General features: G+C 31.9%; 1 protein-coding gene across 1 annotated transcript in view; it reads right to left on the bottom strand.

The window, feature by feature from the left end:
• Window positions 1-19907, bottom strand: part of LOC130902417 (cilia- and flagella-associated protein 57) — a 29681-nt gene that overhangs the window by 3482 nt on the left and 6292 nt on the right. Inside the window, exons 4-15 of the mRNA XM_057814557.1 lie at window positions 16636-16926; window positions 15068-15234; window positions 14305-14509; window positions 13406-13523; window positions 10105-10402; window positions 9627-9718; window positions 6865-7176; window positions 6414-6698; window positions 4622-4767; window positions 2614-2926; window positions 2263-2496; window positions 865-993 (exon numbers count right to left, since the gene is read on the bottom strand). Of these exons, the coding sequence (XP_057670540.1) occupies window positions 865-993; window positions 2263-2496; window positions 2614-2926; window positions 4622-4767; window positions 6414-6698; window positions 6865-7176; window positions 9627-9718; window positions 10105-10402; window positions 13406-13523; window positions 14305-14509; window positions 15068-15234; window positions 16636-16926 (2590 nt within the window). The remainder of the gene's footprint in view (window positions 1-864; window positions 994-2262; window positions 2497-2613; window positions 2927-4621; window positions 4768-6413; window positions 6699-6864; window positions 7177-9626; window positions 9719-10104; window positions 10403-13405; window positions 13524-14304; window positions 14510-15067; window positions 15235-16635; window positions 16927-19907) is intronic.

Here is a 19907-nt window from a genome sequence, read left to right as displayed (position 1 = left end):
ACAGAATAGGGTAGTACGATAGTACACATATTAGAAATTCCATTGACTTGAAAAGTTACGGTAAACAAGAAATCAGGTTATAAGTTTGTGTGTGACAATTTGGTTGATATCACAATAAAAGAAACCCTTCCTAAAAACCTCCAAAACCCTAGTCCTGCAAAGGAAAAGCTTTCTTATATCAGGGTCATTCCTGAAATTAATCATATCTAACGTAAATATGTCCCTATCCCTCTTGAAAACAATTCAATGAGTCTATCGGATTGTGGCAGTATAAAGCATTTCTGTAAATGAAAACAAACATTTTCCTCTTTTTTGAGGCCTTTAAAGCGTGGTTTTTAATTTAATTTAAACTATTCTATATAAATTATAAGCGATTGCCTCGGACTTATCTGGAATACAAAAATTACATCAAAATAGATTCCTCTCCTTCTGACTGATTTAATAAAGGATTGAAGTATTAAATATTAGTCATGCATGAACGAATATTATGTACGTTCTTAAGAAAAGTACGTACAAAAGAAAAAGCATGAGTATTATAAACTTCAAGCAAAACTGAAATAGAGAATCCCTTCGCTAGGTATTTGTAGCAAACAAGACCTTAACCAGCAGAGATCATAATGTGTTTAACAGCGGATTATGTTGATAGTAATGCCAAATTACCTTCATGGAAGAGAGGAATTTCTCATATTATATTTATTGTCAGAATTAAGTTCATTCAACCAATTTAACGAACATTTTTTTTAAACAAAAACTGATGACTTAAATAAACGATAATATTCCTGAGAACAGTGTAAACATTGAGTAAAAATAAATTAAATTAGATGCTTGGTAAACACTGAGAATAATATGGTATGACAACTTTACCTGATCATGTAATGTAGAAACGGTGCGTTCCAAGAAATCCCTTTGTCGCAAGAATTCGTTCTTGGCCTCCGTGTCCTCTTGTTGCGTCACCTCGAAGTCTTTATCTGCATTATATTTATGATACATATCCTGAAACCAAGTATACAGTATATACACTAGAAATAAATTTACTGAAAATTTTCTTGTTGACGAAAATAACATTGTGATCGTATGAATATAAATTGAAATATTTGACAGTAGAAAATTTATAAATAAGAATATTTTTAGCAACAATTTCCGGAAAGTGTAATTTTATTGGATGGATAAGAATCTTGTGAGTACATCAGAAACACAATAGACGTGTAAAATATGATATCAAAAACAACAATTACTACATTAGAAGTAAAAATCATAAGCACTAATTGAAAACAAACAGAAGATAATGACAAAATTGTTAGAATAATAATGCAGAGTTGATCAGAAACAAGTAGAACAGCAATTTCAAGTAACAGTAGAACTGATAGTTTCTTCTTAGCCAAATGCGGCCGTTTTTGCTTGATTTCTTCGCTCAAACGTTGCAATAAGTTCGCATAATACTCGCCGTTGATTGTTTCTCCTTTTTCGAGATAAACAATGAAAATTATCCCACGTACGCCATGACCTTACCTGCAGATGAAACGGTCTTTGCCTTCTTTGTAACCGGTTTTCCCTTTTCAGTTCATTGATCTGATTGTTCTTTTGTTTCGGGTATGAAGGAATGGACCCACGTTTCACCCATGGTTATGAAACGGCGCGAAAATTCGGCTTTATTTCTATGAAATGCCAAACACTCGATGGAAATATATTCACGATGCTGTTTCTGTTCCATTGTGAGCAAACGCTGCACTCATCTTGCGCACAGCTTCGTCATGTCCAAATTTCCAGTTTCAATGCCATGTACCGCACTTTTTGAAATGCCTGCTAGATTGCCCACTTTCAGTCGACGATTATCCAGTACCTGTTTATTGATTTTCTTCAACATATTTGAAGTTATCAAGCCATTTGGTCGACGACTGCGATGCTGGTCTTCGCAGGTCGTACGGCGTCGTTTAATCTAAGCTACCCAATATTTTACTTTTGATAACGAAGGAGCAGTCTCACCCTGAGTGAAATCTAGCTTAACTTTTATATTAGTTAGGCTAAGGCCTTTCAAATGGAAGGATTATATCAAATGAAGATGATCAATTTTTCCCATGTTTACAAATTCACTGAAAACGTTCACTATTGATGTCTGCCAAACAAATACTAAACAACGTGGCGTGTTCAAACTTTATATGCTGTATAGATTGTATACTTTCTAATACAGTGGTATTTTTAAAGCAACTATCGCCATCTCTAGGTCCTCGTATTAAATGGAATTTTCAAATGAAATGTACTCACCTTGACAGCTTTTTGTAATAGCGGAACGTTCTGTATATATCCGCTAGCATGGTGAATATCAATTCTGATATCTTGTAAGGCCTTTTTCATTCTTCGATTTCTCTCTACTTCTTTTTTCACTTCGTTATTTGATGCGTTAAGTTTTTCTTTCAATTCTGCTAATTGTATATCTAAGCCCAAGATAACTTTTTGCAAATTTTCTAATTCACGAACCATTTCATTGATTTGAATATTCTAAAAGAACAAATTAAGCGGGTATTCGAAAATACAGGGACGTAAATAATGTAATGTTAGCTATAGAAAGTGGAATAGCTTGATAGAAATGTAATTAAATTAGAGTAAAACTCTTACTTGCTCTGTAATTATTTTTTCCTTAGGTTCAATTTGTGTATTCAATTCCTTTATTTTAAAGTCTAAAATGAACTTGAATTTTTCCAATTCTTGATTTTTGCTTTTTATGATAAATATTCTTTTTTCTTTTTCTTCGATAGTTTGATCTCTTTCCTGTATTTCTTTTTTATAATCCATTATCTCCTTCTCCAAATCATATATAAAGTTTTTGAATTTTATGTGTTCGTTCTCCATTGTGAATACTTTGTGCTTCAAATCATCAACTTCTTTAAGTGAAAGAAGAAGTTTCTTTTTAACCACTGATATCTCGCTTCTAGAAGAATAACAAAAGAAATAACAGCATTATTTCGTGATTTTAATGTCATTGTTTCTCTCGACAGTCTAATACTGGAAGTAGATTCAAACCTCTAACGCGAACTGAAGAGAGCGCACCTATGAATTCTTTTTATAATGAAGAACAAAGCATCACAATTATTAAGAGATACTTCAAGAATATATGTTCTGATTTCTTGAATATTGTGATAATGTATCATATCCTTTATGACATTTTCACAAAATACTTCGAAAATTGGTGGTACTGACGGCTTTTGGGTGTTCCTCAAGTTTTTCCAAAAAACTCATTTTATAAAAGGTTGATCGACTTTGTCCAATTTTCGAATGTTGGAACGGTTGCCATACAAAAAAAAGTAACAATCACGAAGCACTTCTTCATGTCTTTATTCAAGTATTTACTATAGTTTGTCTTGCAAAATTCGCAATATTTCAATTTACAAAAATGTTATGAACAACATAAACACTTCCAACAAAATAATGCATTCTTTTGGTTACAATATTAAATCGAATCACTTTCGGCATACATTTTTGTGTGATGCTTTTCCCCCTATTTACACCATATGTTGCTATGATGATATTTGGTAAAGACCTACTTTTCTTTACAATTTTATCTTTTCTTTGTATGAATATTTACAGAATCTCTTGGGATTTATTAAGTTGAAAACAACTTCCATAGTACACAAAATTACACACACTCTATTATAGTATATTGTTATTCAAATAAAATCGTCCTAAAGAACTAGGTGTATTATGTGTTTCCCTGGATTGAATGCCGTCAATTTCTCCAGTTAAATCACGCCTCTGCTTAGATTATTTGTAGTGTAACGTGGTTCTCCGTAGGTCGTGGAAAGAGCGCTCAGAGCACGTCGAGTATTCCAGATGAATAATAATACTGCAATAACCTGAATCGGAGAGTAGGTGGATTATTCAATGGTTGCTCATAAAGGTATTGGAAGCTGACTGCCAAGTATGGGAAAATTTCTTTTGGATAAGTAATAGAATTGGTATTGTTTAGATTGTTTTTTAAATTTTGTGATATCATTTTTTCTTCGTTATTACCTCTGTATGGTAGGTAAAGGAGTCCCGGTATATTTGTATATAGTTGTTTTATACTTCAATTTCTAGAATTCGTTTTATTAGTTTATTGATTTTTATATTTATGCCTTTTTTCATATGTTATTTATCATTATTTCCAGATAATTTTTTTGTTGGTATATTTGTTGCTTTGTTGAATAGTTGTACCTTTGAACTCAGCTCTGATAGATAAGACATGAAACATTGAAATCACTTAAAGACCAGGAAGGATTAGTATGTCATTATCTTTTATATGGATGACAATCTTAATACTTGAAATATGAAATTGTGATATCGTTTCTTTGTTGCATATGTGAAAATTGTAATATAATATAATATTATATAAATAGTATTTTAATAAACGAAATGCTACATTATTCATCTGGAAAAAATAATATGAAATCTTTAAACTTGATTTGGTAGAGTGAGCCGTAATCTGCATTAGCAATCGTCCGTTAAACTGATTATTACAACAGAAAACTTGAAAGATTTAATCCCTTGTGATGGCAGTGAACGATAAAAGCAGTTCAGTTCGAGGCAAAGTAAAGTATTAATAAAACAAGTGACATTGACTATAATATTCCATAATATAATATCGTACCTTAATCTTACGTTTACATCTTGTTCTTCTTTCAAGTCTTTCAAATGAGATTCTTTTAATTCATAAATTTCTCTATCAGCGTCATCTTCTATTTGCTGTTTAATTATTTCATGGTCTTTAGCTTGGGTCTGATTAAGCTCTGCGAGCTAAAATAGTGATGTAATAGATTTTACTTTAATAATCTCTGGTTATCTATATGATAAATAAAATGTCTACACAGTCGTTTGGAATGAGATCAAACTAATATATGGTTGAAATTGTTTTTCTTAAATAGTAGAAATGCAGAATTTAGGTATTAAAATATATAGAACGAGTGCGATTTCAGGGAGTTATTTCTCAAAGGAAAAGTTACTTTATTGTTATTTGTCTGAAATTACTTTCAAACAGGACCCTTTTTAAATTTAGGAACTGAAAGTAATCAAAAAGTAGCAGATCAGGTGAGATGCCGAATGAGGCAATAAATTGTAACGCAGCAATGACGGATGAAGGAGCAGGTGAATTGATGTCATAGAACAAAGCACTTTTCTTCAACAGAAGCGTTGTCTTTTTTAATTCTTAAAACGTGTAGGCAAATCAACATAATATGGACCATTCATCAATTTTTCTTTTTTTAAATAACCGATTAAAATACCAAAGCATCTCTGGTATCGTAAAGGTTTTAACATTATGGTGGCAAAAAGAGTTTATGTTTTCTTGGAAGCATATTCCTTTTATGATATATCCCTATATTTGTTTGAATTTTTTAAACGAGCGAGCTTCTCATTAGCTTAGGTAATTCCATCTTGCAAGTAGCTCTTTCATATGTAATCTTCCATGCAAATTGTCGCTCACCTGTTTTGTTGGAATATATACTTCATTACCTTACAGTAAATTACTGTTCCGGACATTAAGTGTTTGTCCATATGACCAGTAGAGAACCACTTATAAACCATTGCTTTGGATGGACCAGTTTCAGGTTAATATTCAAGAGATCTTTCGAAGATTTTTGAATAATTTTTTAATGTGGAAAATAATGACAACACAAGTAATTTCTTTTAATTCATATTTATATATCAAATCAAGGTTTGTTTACGTCAGTATGAAACCTTAGCTGTAAGACTATTGGGGGCACCCTTCCGTCAAGATTAGCAGCTTTCGCATTGTTAAAATGAATGCGTCAATCCGCTTCGAGCTACCGCCAGGTAAATATGGCTGCCATTATTATTTGCACCACCAAGCATGAATTGCAGTAATCTGTTGTGAAACTTAACAAAGCTTGCGAAGGGCCATTCAAATAAAACGAAGAAGATTGCTGCCTTCTGGAATAATATTAATCCTTGTCAGCTCACAAACATCTGGTACATCCATAAAATTTCAAAGGTACATTTTTGATCATCTTCTGTACAGTACTGAATCAACATTCAGCACCTATCACCTTTTATCAGAACGGTAGACGTATCTAGAAGGACCGTTTTTCCAAACCAATCAACATCTTCATAACAACGTAAATCTGATTTAATATCTTAGGTGGTGAAGTTTTCGAAATGAGCATTGAAACATTTGTTAACAGAACTTTTTGGTGATTATATTGAAAAATCTAAGAATGTTTGATGAAAATAAAATGAAAAGCTTGAATCTTGATAATTTCAAACTATAATGTTGATTTATAACCTATAGTTATAGCCGATAAAAAAATTTTGAAGAAAGAACAATGATATTAATTTTGAGGATAATTATCTTACAAATCCAAGTTCTTTAATGAAATCATAATTTGGATTAATTGAGTATTTAATAATTGAACAATTCGACTTACTTCATCGTATTGCAATTTAGCTTCTTTGAGTCTTGTTTCATAGTCATTGATAATAGATGTTTCCGAATCTTCTTTAGCTTTTTTTAATTCCATATATCTAGCGTCAGCGTCTTTCAGCATTCTATCCATTTTGTTTTCGAATTTCATGAATTTCTCATATTCTGCTATCAATTTTTCATTGTAAGATGCCTCTAATCTTTGAACAAACAATTCATGATTCTGTTTCATTTGATTTATTTGAATATTTATACTGTTGATTTCTTGTATATGTTCTGCTTCCATTTGCTTCAAAAACAGTCTTTTATTCATATTTTGTTAAAATTAAGTAATGAAAACTGTTTTTTGTGGCATCAAACTCGAATTCTAATAGATGGAATTCATAAATTCGAATTTCAACGACAATAGAAAATCTAATTAGACTTGAAAAATGTTGATATGTATATTACGTTACCTCATTTTTTAATTTCAATTCTTCAATAGCGTTACAGTAACTTTCGTGTATATCCTTCATTTTTGATGCTGCCAATGCGTCGTTCTGGCGCATTTGATAAGAATGCTCTGTTTCTAATTCTCTCATTCTTAATTGAAGATTTCTTATTTGTAACATTTTGTCCTCTAAGATCTGCCTTGATATAAGTATTTCGTTCGATGATGGTAAATCAAATTTTATGGCTTTGTCCTCGATATTTAAAAGTCTCCAAAAACATATAACACCGATGATAGAAGCTGTTATCAAATATCTATCATCACATGATAGCGTCATCTAAAAACCGTAATTAAATTTAATGGAATTGATTGACAACTTTACAATGCTGATAATAATTTTTGACTTTCAGCTTTGGAGCTTTCCAGAAAGACTATAGGTTTCCTGAAAGTGAAAGAAATTTATGTATTTTTCATGTACATGTTATTTTTGTTTTCATCAATTACTTCTGTTAACAATTGTTGAATTCGTTATACACAATTATCCTCTTTCTCATGTTGCTACTACGTTTCACACAAATCAGTATAGAAGCTCCTAAAATTAGTTATAAGACCGATATCTTCTTAGGTTTATTATTTTCCAGATTAAGATCGTTTCTTGAACAAAATAGCTTATAACGAAAAATGTGAATTGCAGCTATCAAGAACATGTTAAAATAGCTAACATTCATTTAACAATATGGTTTTGGATCTACGAGGTTTACACCAGAAGAATTGAGCCTTATATCATATGTGCGGATTGCTACTTAAGCTTTGAGATATGGCAACACTGATGTGAATAACTAAGTTGGAATTTCTGCATCATCATCACTACTACACCAACACTCACAATTATACTGTATGACGCGCGTCTCGATAACTAAGTTAACGTCTTCAGAGACTGAAGGTAAACTAAAATCTTATGACTTCACTTACCTGTTTTATAATAAATTTTCCCGCCAATAAACTCCTTGGCGGGAATTTCCTAATCATTTTTTGACTACTAACCTATAGAGTGGGCTGTAAGGAATTGGCCCTCTTTTACAAATTTGGTATTTTATCTTTAAGATTGCCCAACAATTGTTTAATGTATTGTTGGATTTATAAACCAATTTAAAACCCACTCTGCTAAATATTCCGTCCAATCCTTTTGTATAAAGATATTTTCGCCAGATATTCAATACGAAGAAGGCAAACGTAGACGAATTCATTTTGGAACTCAACTTAATTTCCTGGTACATCTGTAATCCACTTACCACTTACCATCGAGAGATACAATAAGGAAAAGACAAACCCAAAATGAAAAACAAGAAAAAATTGCACTGATACCTTTATACAAAAGGATTGGACCGAATATGTAGCAGAGTGGGTTTTAAATTGATTTATAAATCGAACAATACATTAAAACAATTGTTGGGCAATCATAAGGATAAAATACCAAATTTGGAAAATTCCTTACCTTGCCTACTCTATAGGTTACTAATCAAGGAATGAATGTGAAGATTCTGGCCAAGGAGTTTATTGGCGGAAAAATTTAGTATAAAACAAGAAAGTTAAGTTATTAGATTTTAGTTTACCTTCAGTCTCTGAAGACAATAACTTGCTTATCGAAGCGCGCGTTAGAGAGTGTAGTTGTGAGTGTTGGTGTAGTTGTGGTGTAAACAGTGCATTCAGTACTGATGTGAATATATAAATCAGACAATGTATTATGAAGTGTGACATTTTTAACAATGATCACATGTTTTGAAGATACTTCAATCGGCTTGGAAGAAATGCTTCGACAATTGGTTCAAATGCATGCAAAAGTACAAAAGTATATTGATCTTAATGGAGAATATTTCGAAAAACAATAAAAGCATATCCAGTTATAAATATTTGTTTTTATTTGTCTATCCCAAAACTTGAGTAGCAACCCTCGAATTATATCTCCTAGACTTCTGTAGAACGTGGGCGTCTTCTTGAACTCTGTTACTGAATCCCTCTCCCGCTCTTGTTACTTAAGGTCATGCGACCTCACCAACGCAAGTCCTGAATCATTCTCGATCCCTATATCAGAAATTCATATTCTAATCTCTTTTATCCCGTTACTTTAGCAAAATTACGATTATTGAAGTGAATACTGCTGTGCTTGGTATACTTTTATGATTGAAACGGTCTCATATAATCCCGATTTGTACCCCTTATTCACCATCGCCTATAATATTATTAATACACATATTTTCTAGTCTAATTCTATGTGTAGTAAATTATCCACTTGAAAATTTCTTTTCCGTACCGGAATTGCAATATTGAAGTTATTTAATGACAATGAATTTTATTCTTATTTAGGTATATATAGGTATATATAGAACCATTTTCTTATCTCTGTGGTTTAATATCAGCTGAAACATGAAAATATTTATCTTGCTGATTTTATAAGTCTTTACCCAGTGATAACCAATTTATTCACAAAGTTTTTGGCTATACAGTTTCTTTAGAGAAGGGACTACTGTGCCGCAATAATTAATTAACGAAATCTGAGAAGTTTGACGTACCAGGTCGATTGGCATGTTATAAATCATATTTACGAGAATTCTGTGTAGTACATTTGCATACTGAATCAATGTAGATGTATTCTATTCTTTGAGAGTCGTGGTCATCATTTTCTCAAGTTTCTTATCGGAACACTGGTGATATAATTAATTAATAGGAGCTTCACCTTGTTTGCCAATTGAAATTTATTTTTGCAGTTATTATCATAAAATTATGTACCTTAACAATGGTATTATTATGCATACTATATTCGACAACTTCTGCCTTCTCTAACAATGGTATTTTAACAACATACGCAACGCCATTATTACCTGAAAACAAAAGTTAAATTTCTCATATGTTGTCAATATTCTTACATGACATTAAAGCATAAAATATAAAATTATATCTTAATAGGTTTACATTTAGATTTATATTTACTTGAAGCTTTTATATTGGCAGATTATTATTCTTTATCTTCTATTGTTGGTTCAGTAGTAAAAGATAATTTTCAAAGAAATATCTCAAAGTTATTAATACCTCAAATTCCCTTAGGTACACATTAGGCTCACAATTACCCCTCCACAAAAACGCAGACTAGGAATCATAAATTGGATAGTTTTTGTTATTATCATATTGATTGATATGCTTTCCTATGTTACTTTCATACCATCACCATTCTTTCAGATAGCTAAAAAATGTAGGGAAACACATTTACCTGAGACAAATAACATATTATCTAAGGCTGACAAGATAATTCCATCTAAAGGAGTTCCTGGAGGTATAACTACATCTCTTTGTACGTTTGAATTATAATATTCTCTAATATGTCCATCGGTTCCTACAGCAAATGTATTCTTTCCATCTCTAGTTATCACCACTCCTTTAGCTGGTACTGACTTAATAACAGTTTCTTGTATCCTGGTTGACCTGACAATATCCCAACAATATACGGCACCATCATATCCGCAACTAGCCAGTATTGTGTCATCACTAGACCAGGATAAGCCTGATATCTAAAACAAACCAAAAACTGAATAATATCTAAGCATCTAGAACATTAATTTTCGCATTGAAAAAGCTAATTTGCCAATCGAGCTCGATTATTCCATATTTTTCTGCAAAAGACAGAATCATCTTCAATCTTTCAATTTTCAGATGATAGCTACAACTGTGACTACTTCTAAAACTGTTCACAGTATACTTCAGTGAATGATCTGTTGAAGACGAAAGAATATTGATGAAAAAGAGTTGAGGTCATGAATTTGTATTCTAACACGTTGGCTCAAAAAATGTCAAACCACTGGGTAAAGACAATGAATGACATTTGAAATGGTATGTTAAAATGCATGAAAGTTACGTTATTGGGTTATTTGTCACATGTAGACTTGGTCGAAAACATTTGCGATGCTAAGTAAGAAAAAATATTGGGAAATGAATACATCATTGAATCTTTCGATAGAAATATCTTTTAAAACAACCACAACAGCTAGCGCTGGAGTATTCAAGGCTGGTACCAAATACTCATTATTCCTAAGCTCCTGTTTTAGATTAGATACATACACAAATACACTTGAAAGATGCGTGCAAATAGATCTGGAAATAAAGTATCAGAAATGTGACATATAAATCAATTCGTTGTGCGAAAGCTCCGAATTCCTATTTCAACGCCTCAAAATCTGGCCCGAAGTGCAGAAGAAAATTTGATGGAATAGGCAAAGACTGTTTCAAGAAACCAAAAAAGCCAGAAAAGGTGCAATAGGCTTTCTGTAGTGTAAGAAAATACTCTTATACAAAAAAAATTCGAAGGAAGTTGAGGAAGGAGCACTCTGGATCACTACATCTACGCTAGAAATATGAAGGGATAGAAATTTGAGGATTCGATGATATATGTACAAGGTTTTGCATAAAATATTTTCATGGCCATTGAAAACTTTTAGTCCAGTTCGCTGTATAATATACAAAATATTAAAAGAAAAATCAAAACCTGTGAAAGATAATTTCCACGAATCTGGCGTAGCGTCAAGTTTAGTCGAGTCGAGTTTCCGTTGACGTTTTATTTTTTTCTATCACAAAATGCAAATGTTTTTGAAGCTTGGATAAAAAAACTGTTATTCAAGAATGGCTTGCTTTAATTAATGTAGAATTTGATTCGGAAATGGAATTAATTTAGGCTAAAATTCGAAATGAGGAATCTCGAAATAATACTACATTTAAAATAAAAGATGTTAAGGTATTATTTACGGAAGCCGTGCAACGTGTTACAAAGGCAAATTGGATACGATTAATATATATATCATGTGAAAAGGAGAAGAATAGTGAGATAATTAATTGGAATTATGAAAGAGATGGAGCTTTTGACAATTAATATTAGAAAATGGTATTATAAATCAACCCAAAGGGTTGTTTATGAATACATGTTCCTATAAATAAACTTCAAGTTGTATCAGTTGGGTTATATACCTAAATATGGTTGTAAATCCAACAATTAACTGCTAATTTTTGTATGAAATCACAGCATGAAATCTAATCTGGGAATTACTTCATATAATCCTTTTTACCAACCAAAATGGTGCTGTGAAGGATATTAACTGAGTGAATAATTGGTTATATTTCTTCTTAAGCTATGTCAAATTCCCCATGAAACTTTATTTTTATTTATTTAAATTACTGTGAATCATTATTTTTTTTATTAAAGTAATTTTGTTGTCCCTCAAGAGGACATTTGTAACAGTATGCTGTTTAAACAAAAATATATCAGCATATCATTGACGACTAGTCTATATTCTAAACGGTGTTTTTTGAATATTACTACTGTCAGAATGGTAAGTGTCTCTCTAGTTTCCGATGTAACCAAGTTCGGTATCATAAGTAATTATAATTTTCATTCTTTTCCTACAATAGAAATTATTCAGCAATAAAAGGAGTTGCATAACTGATAGATCGTAACTACATATGCAATAAAACTAATAGTAATTATTGTTTTGAGTACTCGACCTCGTTAGTTGGGTTTGGTACAGTGAATTAACGGAGATTTATATATATTTCATGTATATTTCATTTATCGACTTTCATGATTAACGTGTCCCGTTTTGAACAGGACGGTCCCTTTCTATAATTACGAGTTCCGGTGTCCCCGAAACGAACTCTGGGATGCAAAATTGTCCCGGTATTAGATGTGGAGTACATGTGATTCACAATGGAATAAAATCTGCTACAGGCGGGCTAATCATAGGTAACGAAAGCGTTATTGTGAAGCTCTAAAGGATTTTTGTGCCGAAACTGAAACGGATGGCTTACTATTATTTTTGTCTTGGAGAGGGTCCTAAAAATGTATCAGCTGTTAAAATGCTACTTTTTGCGTATTGAAAAATGTCCCCTGTTACTAAAAGACCCCACATCCGAATTGTGGCTTTATTTTTTACATGCTCAGGCAGCAAGTTTTCATCAAGCTGTCATGAAACTTGAAGGTCAAACTGTATTGGCAAATGAAGCTACAAATGAAGTCAATAAATTAAATCACAATTGAACTCAGAAACAGACCAATCCGTTTATTTCCATTTATGGTCAATCAATGTTGAAATTAAAAAAAAAAAAATGGTAATAATATCCATGAAGACTTTGCAAGAATTTTATAAAACAAGCCGTGAATATCTGGAGCAGTGGACTTGCTTTCTTACCAAAGAATTGAAGATATTTTATTGGGCAGATTTGAGAAAGCTCACCACATTTGAAGACCTTCATACATATTAATTGTAAAGCAATATATTGATTGTATTGAAGATACTGAATTTTTTGACGATTTTTTTATTAATTACTAATTACATTACATCACAAACAGTAACAGAATGGAATAATTCAAGTTTTTCTGAATAAATAAAAAAAAACTTCATCTCAATAATATTTTTCTTAAAAATGTATGCTTTTTTTCATTAAATACCTATTATTTGACCTAAATAAACTTATATCCCGTTTTGAGTCAAACAATAAATGGTTACGTTATGTATGAGGAATATTACCTTTCTATTATGTCCTTTTAGCAAATACATCAATTCAAAAGTAACACTTGAATATATTTGGATAACAGTCCCATTAGCAGCAGCAAATAAATGACCCATACGGCTGAAGCATGTCATACTGAAAAAATTGAATTGGAAATTTGCGAAAAATTTATAGAAAAAAGTATAAATATCTATATTATATCAAAATGACAAGAATAGTAAAAAATGCTACACAAAATACAGGTAATCTTTGTAGCTACAACAAATTCCAAATATTATAAATAAATTTGTTAAGTCCGCTTGAAATAGTGCAAGATAACTTGCAAGAAATTGTATGCATTTTTATCAAAAGTCAAAATATTCCATAGATTAATATTTCACGTCGTTTGACATTATGTCAGTCTCTTACCACTGGATTATATCTGGCCCTAACAAAAATTCCATAAGTAAATTGAGCAAATTCATAACATCGAGCTTTATTTAACATTTTTTTGGCAGCTTAAATATGAAAATAATAAAGCTTAGTGAAATGAACAAGAAAAAAATGGTCAGTGAATAACTGGCAAAAATGATATCTGCCGCTGCCTCGCTTTTGGTTAGGTGGCCTTAAGGTCTTGAAATTTGACATCGAAGAAGATAAATTGAACCTCAGCTGATATCACTATTGCGCCTTTATTGGATATTATAATTTTTATAGTGACATCAGTTGATTGATTGAACTAACAGTTCGGTCTAACCTTTGTGGCTTTTCATGAAAGTATTTTTCCTTTAATCTCTTGTATAATTGTGAATAGTAAATAAAATACCTCGAGGAACGTAAGTAGCAGAAGATAAAATTAGTCCTTTTTGTTAGAATCGCATGCAATTTCTCGAATGTTGTTTTATATTATATCAAACGGCCTTTACTATTTACGTACTCGCAATTCCTGATATTGAATTCTTTTGTTAGAATTATCTCGTCGATCATTATTGTCATGAATCTCAGTTTATCTGAGAAACTAATAACGGCATACAGCCCAGTTGGATGCAGTGAAACCGAGTAAATATCGTCTTCAAAAGTTTGCACAAGTTCTAGTTCAACAGTTTCGTAATTCCATATTTTAACCGATCTATCTCGAGAACCTGAAAATTATCTATTTGGTACATATACTTAAGGAATATCTGAAGTCATTTTGTTTTTTTTTATATAAAATGACGATGCGTCACTAGTTTGAATTTCTTAAAAAGTGAAACACATACACAAAATACCGATTGATTGCATGAAGGAATATTCCGTCTTGCATTGCACTGTACGTTGGCCTTAAGGCCACTTGACATCGAGCAAGATAACTTGAATCTCAGCTGATATCACTATTGCGCCTTCATTGGATATTATAATTTTTATTTTATACAATTTGAAATTCTAGAAAGGAATCTTGTTTTGGATTAACAATCAATCAAAATAAAGTTAGATCAGTTGATTGATTGGACTTTTGAAAAACTAATAGTTTGGTGTAACCTTTGTTGCTTTACGTGGAAGGATTTTTCCTTTGATTTTTTGTGTAATTGTGAATAGTAGATAAATTTCTTATAAAGTGAAATGCGTACACAAAATACGGATTGATTTTATGAAGGAATATTGTGTTTAGAAATAATTCTACAATGATTTTATGTTAGGTTTTAGTAATGGTAGTATTTTACCGATGCTAAGCACAATTGGTTTCCATCTACATACGGACAATCCACCGACAGGTCCCAAATGTACTGAGTATCCAAACTCTTTTAACAGGACATCAGGTCCCGTTTCAGCGTCGTGTACAAATATACGTTCGCTCCACATTTGCATTTCTAAGCAAGTTACCAGAATCCTGAAACATGTCCGTGATAATTGTTTTATAATAATCAGAGCTTTTTATAGAATTTTCTGAAATTTCATTGAAAATATTTTGTGATGAAATTTCAGCAAAATAAGTTTAGATGACCTGAATACGTTTTTCACAATTAGTATTATTTGTGGAGCCCAGAAGTTGGTGTTTGTTTAGTTATTGAATCAACACACTGATAATTTTGTAGTGGGCATTTATTAAGCCCTAGAGAATTAGAAACTATTAATTGTCATCTTGCGCTCATTATAAACTGACAAAAAATCATGAATAGTTTGACGATTGACCAACGTTACCACATTATCCATATTACTTTCAACATAATAATAAACTCGTATAAATTCTAGACAATTAATTGATTTGTTTGAAGCACTCAATTGTCAAACAAGCATGTTATTACACACAATTTTTGAATGATACGATAAGGTCAACAAGTTTGCACAATCATCTCAGCCTACATTCTAATAAAAGCCAGCTGGTGCAGAAATTATTGCCACAAAAGATAATCATAATGTACCTTCTTTGGCTGAATGGGCTTTGAAGCAGATGAAACTAGATTGTATTCAGCAACCAGCTTCTTAATATGAAATTTTCAAATATAAAGTGAATTTCAACCATAAGTCTTCTTACAGTACGATTTACATGCCGGTGTTATTTTATCGGATGTTATATCTTCAAAAATGGAGCTTGCATTACGATCAATGGAAATAATTACCACAGAAAGATCAATTATTTTTTTATTAAAAAAAATGGGCGATATTTTTAGAAATATGATTTAAATAAGATGGCAATCTTTGAGTGATTGAAATCAAAATTTCGATTACGATTACGATTTCAAACCTCTGATTCATTTCCTGTGGAGTACATTGATCTTGGTATTTCTGACCTACGACCAACAATACTCAAAATTACTTGACCAGAATATCAGCTGCCGTATATCCGAAATTATTTTCAAATGTTAATTCTATTAACTAACATCTGGTTCACACGTTTCCAAGATACGTTTTAACTTGATCAATCATATCCAAACTAGTAAGTTTAACTCACTCAAAACAAAGGTCTCCAAGGTCTTCATTCAATTTTTGTTGGTCGACTAAAATTTATCAACTACAGCTGAAACGTTAGAACGTAGGTTAAGGCAACGAATTGAATCAATTAGAAATCCGAATTTTCAAAAGAAATCTATTATCAAAAAAATGAAGACTGACTATTAAAATAAGAAAATAATGGCCATTAAATGATTTGTTATTCTCATAAAGTTCTTTCATGTTAAAAAACACATCTTTCGGCAGATTCGGTATACTTTTCAGGCAACGAATGAGTCAAGAGAACCATTTCTACGAATGTTTTTCTTCCATAAACGGAAATAACTAAAATGTTTCTAACCTGTCTTGCGATGGATTTATGGCTATGCTGTTTACCGTAGTTATGATTTCCGGTTCTTCTTCGTATTCTCTATGAACGGTCCTGTCCGGTATAATAAAAACGCCTCGTTTCCTGTATCTGTTGGGATTTTCCTTTTCGTAAAAATGTACTTTCCCATTAGTATAACCGAAAAAGAATCCTCTGCCAAATGTTACGATACTACGGATTTCCAAACATTCGCCGACGTCCGGACATTCTTCGCCAATCATATCGTATAAAGAAGGATTAACAGGCAAATCGGCATTTTCATCCCTGAAATAAACTCGTTATATACGGTGGTAACAAGATTGTATCCAAAAGACAAATGAAAAAAGTTAATTCTTACTTGAAAACCTTTGTTGTGTGTTGTTATTTCAAAATAACATCGTAATTAAGGGTATTACAACATTCAGCAGTGAAGTTTGGAGTATAAAAGAAAATTTTTAATATTAAAAAAATAATTTTACGTTTTTTAAATCGTATATATTGACAATATTTATAGTTTGCTTCGTCCTTGATACCGAATTTCTATTGTTCTAATATCTTGGTGGAACCTTTCACCCTGCTCTTCACTGACAGCTCCCAAAGTTTTCGGGATATAAACTCAATATTTTGAGATCCTAGTTGAAACTCCCTTCTTGCTTGCCAATTTTTTTACGTAGTGTTGATCTACTGCCCGACTGTCCCATAGACAAAGAAAACAGCAATGTTTTTTAAACCCTCCCTGAAGTCCCATTAAAATTCCAATCACCTTCAGATCTGCCACTTGTTGTAATTAATTCTGTCTAAAAGCAAGCGGATATTTTCATAAGTTTCTTCCATATTCACAGAATGAACAACTGGTATAAATGGTTTTAAATTTCCATTGTGTAATAACACTGCTTTTAAACTGTATTTAGATATATATAGATACGCAATATTAAGTTACTTCATTAGACCATCAATATCCGTACACGCACACAAAGAATTTTCCATAGTGTAGAATGCAGAAAATGTAACATTTTTTTTCTAAAGGTCGTAATTTTTGTCTCTTTGACTAACAAGTTTCTTTTCCTTAAGACGGGATGCAAGAAGTTCAGACTGTTGCTTTGATAACCCCAAATCACGTGCTAAACCATTCAACTCACTTTGAACAATCAAATGTGGTTCGCCGGAACTGGTACTTGGAGTAAAAATAGGGTCGGTGCATTGTTCTTCTAAGCTTCCTGATGATACGTTGTCTCCAGTATCTTCTAAAATAATATTCTGCAGATCTAAAGGCGCAATCAGTACTGGTAAAACTTCGTTATAGGGAACAGGTCGAATAGCAGTAACACATAATTCTACGTGAAACTACGACAAACAGTATGCTGGAAAGGGTCCAGTTATTTGTCGTCCTCCTGTCTTTCCACATTTTAAATCTTTATCTTTAACAATGTTCACTTAAAAACATTGTTCCAAGCTATATGATTCTTATCCATATTATATTCATTATACTAGTATTGAGCTAGCCACCATAACTTTTCACTTAATTATTATTATTTAATAATGTGGAAAATCATGAGAATTTTTTCTGTTTCACATCCACTACAATGAACTTTTTTTTGCCTTTCAATATCCGAATAAACTGAGACCAGTCTCGTGGAATCATAATTTTGAAATTATCATCAATTTGTTTTTTTTTTTTCAATTCTTACATGATCGCTGCCACTTTCCAAACGCGTATGTCCAAGAAACAAACATTTCTTGTCAATTACCTCAATTGCTGCCTTCTGAAAGGTACAAAAAATATTTCTGCTTGCAATGGCTTCGTTCTAGATGAATCAGGTTCTACAGACTCGAAGGATTAGATTATATACAGATAACACACGTTTGTTGGTAAACAATATGTTACAAGTTACATCTGTTTAGTTAAAGTTTTTGATGTCAAACTAAAATGAAACAACAGATTTTTGCCTTTTGATTTGCCAACATTAAAAAAATACAAATTTGACATATCTCATTATAGCTTCAATACAAGGAATACTACTTTATAGGAAATAGTGGGACATATCTTATTTTTCCATCTTATGAAGCAAAAACAACTGAGTCAAAGGGTATAAAAATCTCAAAATTACCAGATGCATAAATTCATTCTGTTTTTCCAACTTACTACGGAAATATGATATGATACTCACTTCTTACTTCTCTTATCCTTTTTTGGTCTAAGAAATGCATGAAAAATATAAATAATATCAATGAAATTATTAAAGTAAGTCATGGCCATGATATACAACGCTAGAATGTGTCATTGATATAAAATATATCGGTTTATGAAAAAATGAATCATGATGATCATATTCATTGAGAAAATATAGCATTACGTTTACTTGGCAATCGATCGTGGGCAAAAATAACGCACCACCCCGATTTCTGAAAATACTTTTTTGTTCAAATAAATTTAAATTAATATTGCTACTGTTTAACTTCTTTTCAATTCTTTTCAATAATAAGAAATGTGTAGTAATTTTGAGTGATTTTCAATAAATAAAAAAATAAAAATGAAAACATTGCAATAAAACCAAAATAAACCTAAACCTAAACCTAAACCTAAAAATAAAACTTGCATTCTAAACAATAAAGTTCCTCTTTTTAAGACGCTAATAGCGTGTATTTCCGCATCTGGATGTAATTGTTACTAATATTCTCCTGTGTATGCTTTCAATTAGGTGCTGTATCACTTCTTGAGGTATGTTCTCCTATTCCTCTAATGCTGCTTGTTCAAGCTCATTTAAATTTTGAGGAGATGGATTTCGACGACGAATGCGGTGTTTTAAAATGTCCCAGACATGCTCGATAGGATTCATATTTGGACTTCTTGGTGGCCAGTCCAAGCAGTTAATGGCGGGTCTAGGAAGAGACACTAATTCTGTACGGACATCAAAACAAATTCCTCCCCAAAACAAGATAGACCCTATTTGGAACGTTTATCTGGACCTCTTAGACTGATTCTTATCTCATCAGTAAATAAACTTTTCTAAATTCCAATCTAAATGTTGCCTTGCAAATATTAATCTAGCAGCACGAGGCTGCATGGTTAGCAAAGGTGTATAGAGAGCTCTTCTGTGTGTAGACCAGCATTCTGAAGGTGTCGTCTTATTGATCTATCAGAGATATTTACATTTCGGACTTCTCGTAAAAGGCTGTTGAGCTCGACACTAGTCATTGACCGATTTCTTAATGAATTTAATTGCAAAAAACGGTAATCTCGAGGAGTTAAAACTGAAGGAACTCCT

This window comes from Diorhabda carinulata, chromosome X, assembly GCF_026250575.1.
Source record: "Diorhabda carinulata isolate Delta chromosome X, icDioCari1.1, whole genome shotgun sequence".
Classification (NCBI taxonomy): Eukaryota; Metazoa; Arthropoda; class Insecta; order Coleoptera; family Chrysomelidae; genus Diorhabda; species Diorhabda carinulata.
The sequence above is the reverse complement of the archived record's forward strand: the minus strand, read 5'-3'. Positions and strand labels throughout refer to the sequence as shown.